This window comes from Nematocida minor (assembly GCF_024244105.1).
Source record: "Nematocida minor strain JUm1510 chromosome Unknown 7355, whole genome shotgun sequence".
Lineage (NCBI taxonomy): Eukaryota > Fungi > Microsporidia > Nematocida > Nematocida minor.
In genome coordinates this window covers 1-958 of record NW_026250289.1, presented here as the reverse complement: position 1 = coordinate 958, position 958 = coordinate 1, and the positions used below count along the sequence as shown (strand labels likewise).

Here is a 958-nt window from a genome sequence, read left to right as displayed (position 1 = left end):
GTAATTTTATGTTTTAAAAAGTTGTAGTAAAATAAAACTCTGTAGTTTATTTCCTTCAAGAATAATAGTCCTAAGACTTAGAATCAATTTACCCAGTTTGGTCTTGTCTCAGGCGATGCACTTTTTGGTTTGCTCTTATTGGAGTTATTTTTGTTGTTCTGACCATTTCCATTTGGATTAGTGCTCTTAGACTTATTTTCTTCTAGCTGTTTAGCTTTATCAGATACATTTTTCTTTGCTTTAGTTGCTTTAGGCTTAGGCAGCTTGGACTTAGCTTCTTTCTTTGGAGGCTTTTTAGGATTGGATTCTTTGGTCTTTTCAGCTCCAGTGGGATTATCTTCTTTAGTGCTATCTTCTTTAGTGCTATCTTCTTTAGAGCTGTTTCCATTGGAGTTGTCTTCCTCCTTTGCATTCTCCTTACTCTTATCTTCTTCAGAACTTTCAGCTACAGAGAGATTACCCTTTTTGGTGTCATTCTCTTCTGGTAGAGTTTTATTGCTCTTGAGCCCTTCATCTTCTTTAGAGTTACCAGATTTGGGTTGTAATGGAAGCTGTCCCGCACTGTTGTTAGTATTGTCCTGTGTATTTTGGCTATTTACCTCAGGAGAAGTTTCTTCTTTGGTGGCTGAGCTAGTAGAAGGATTTGAGCCACTAGAACCTACCTCATTAGCAGGTGAGTTAGTGGGGGTTAAGGTTTTAGAAGACGAGGATTCTTCCTTAGGATCTTTTGGTGCAGGAGCTGAGCCAGTAGAATTTTGTGTAGGGATTTGTGCATTTTTATCTTCTGCTTTAGGATCTTCTGGTGCAGGAGCTGAGCCAGCAGATGCTTGCGCATTTTTATCTTCTTCTTTAGAATCTTCTAGGGCAGGAGTTTTGTTTGAAGCTGGTGTACTTTTAAGACCAAGGAAAAGATTAGAAAAGCCTTTATTCTTCTTTATGTAGCAGATAGCTATTATTG

General features: G+C 38.1%; 1 protein-coding gene across 1 annotated transcript; it reads right to left on the bottom strand.

Annotated features, from left to right (window-relative positions):
• Positions 1 to 83: 83 nt before the first annotated feature.
• Positions 84 to 958, bottom strand: NEMIN01_2508 (uncharacterized protein; the record flags this gene model as incomplete). Its single annotated transcript, XM_051478450.1, has 1 exon — positions 84 to 958. A coding segment is annotated over one exon (875 nt), but the record flags the coding sequence as incomplete, so codon positions are not given.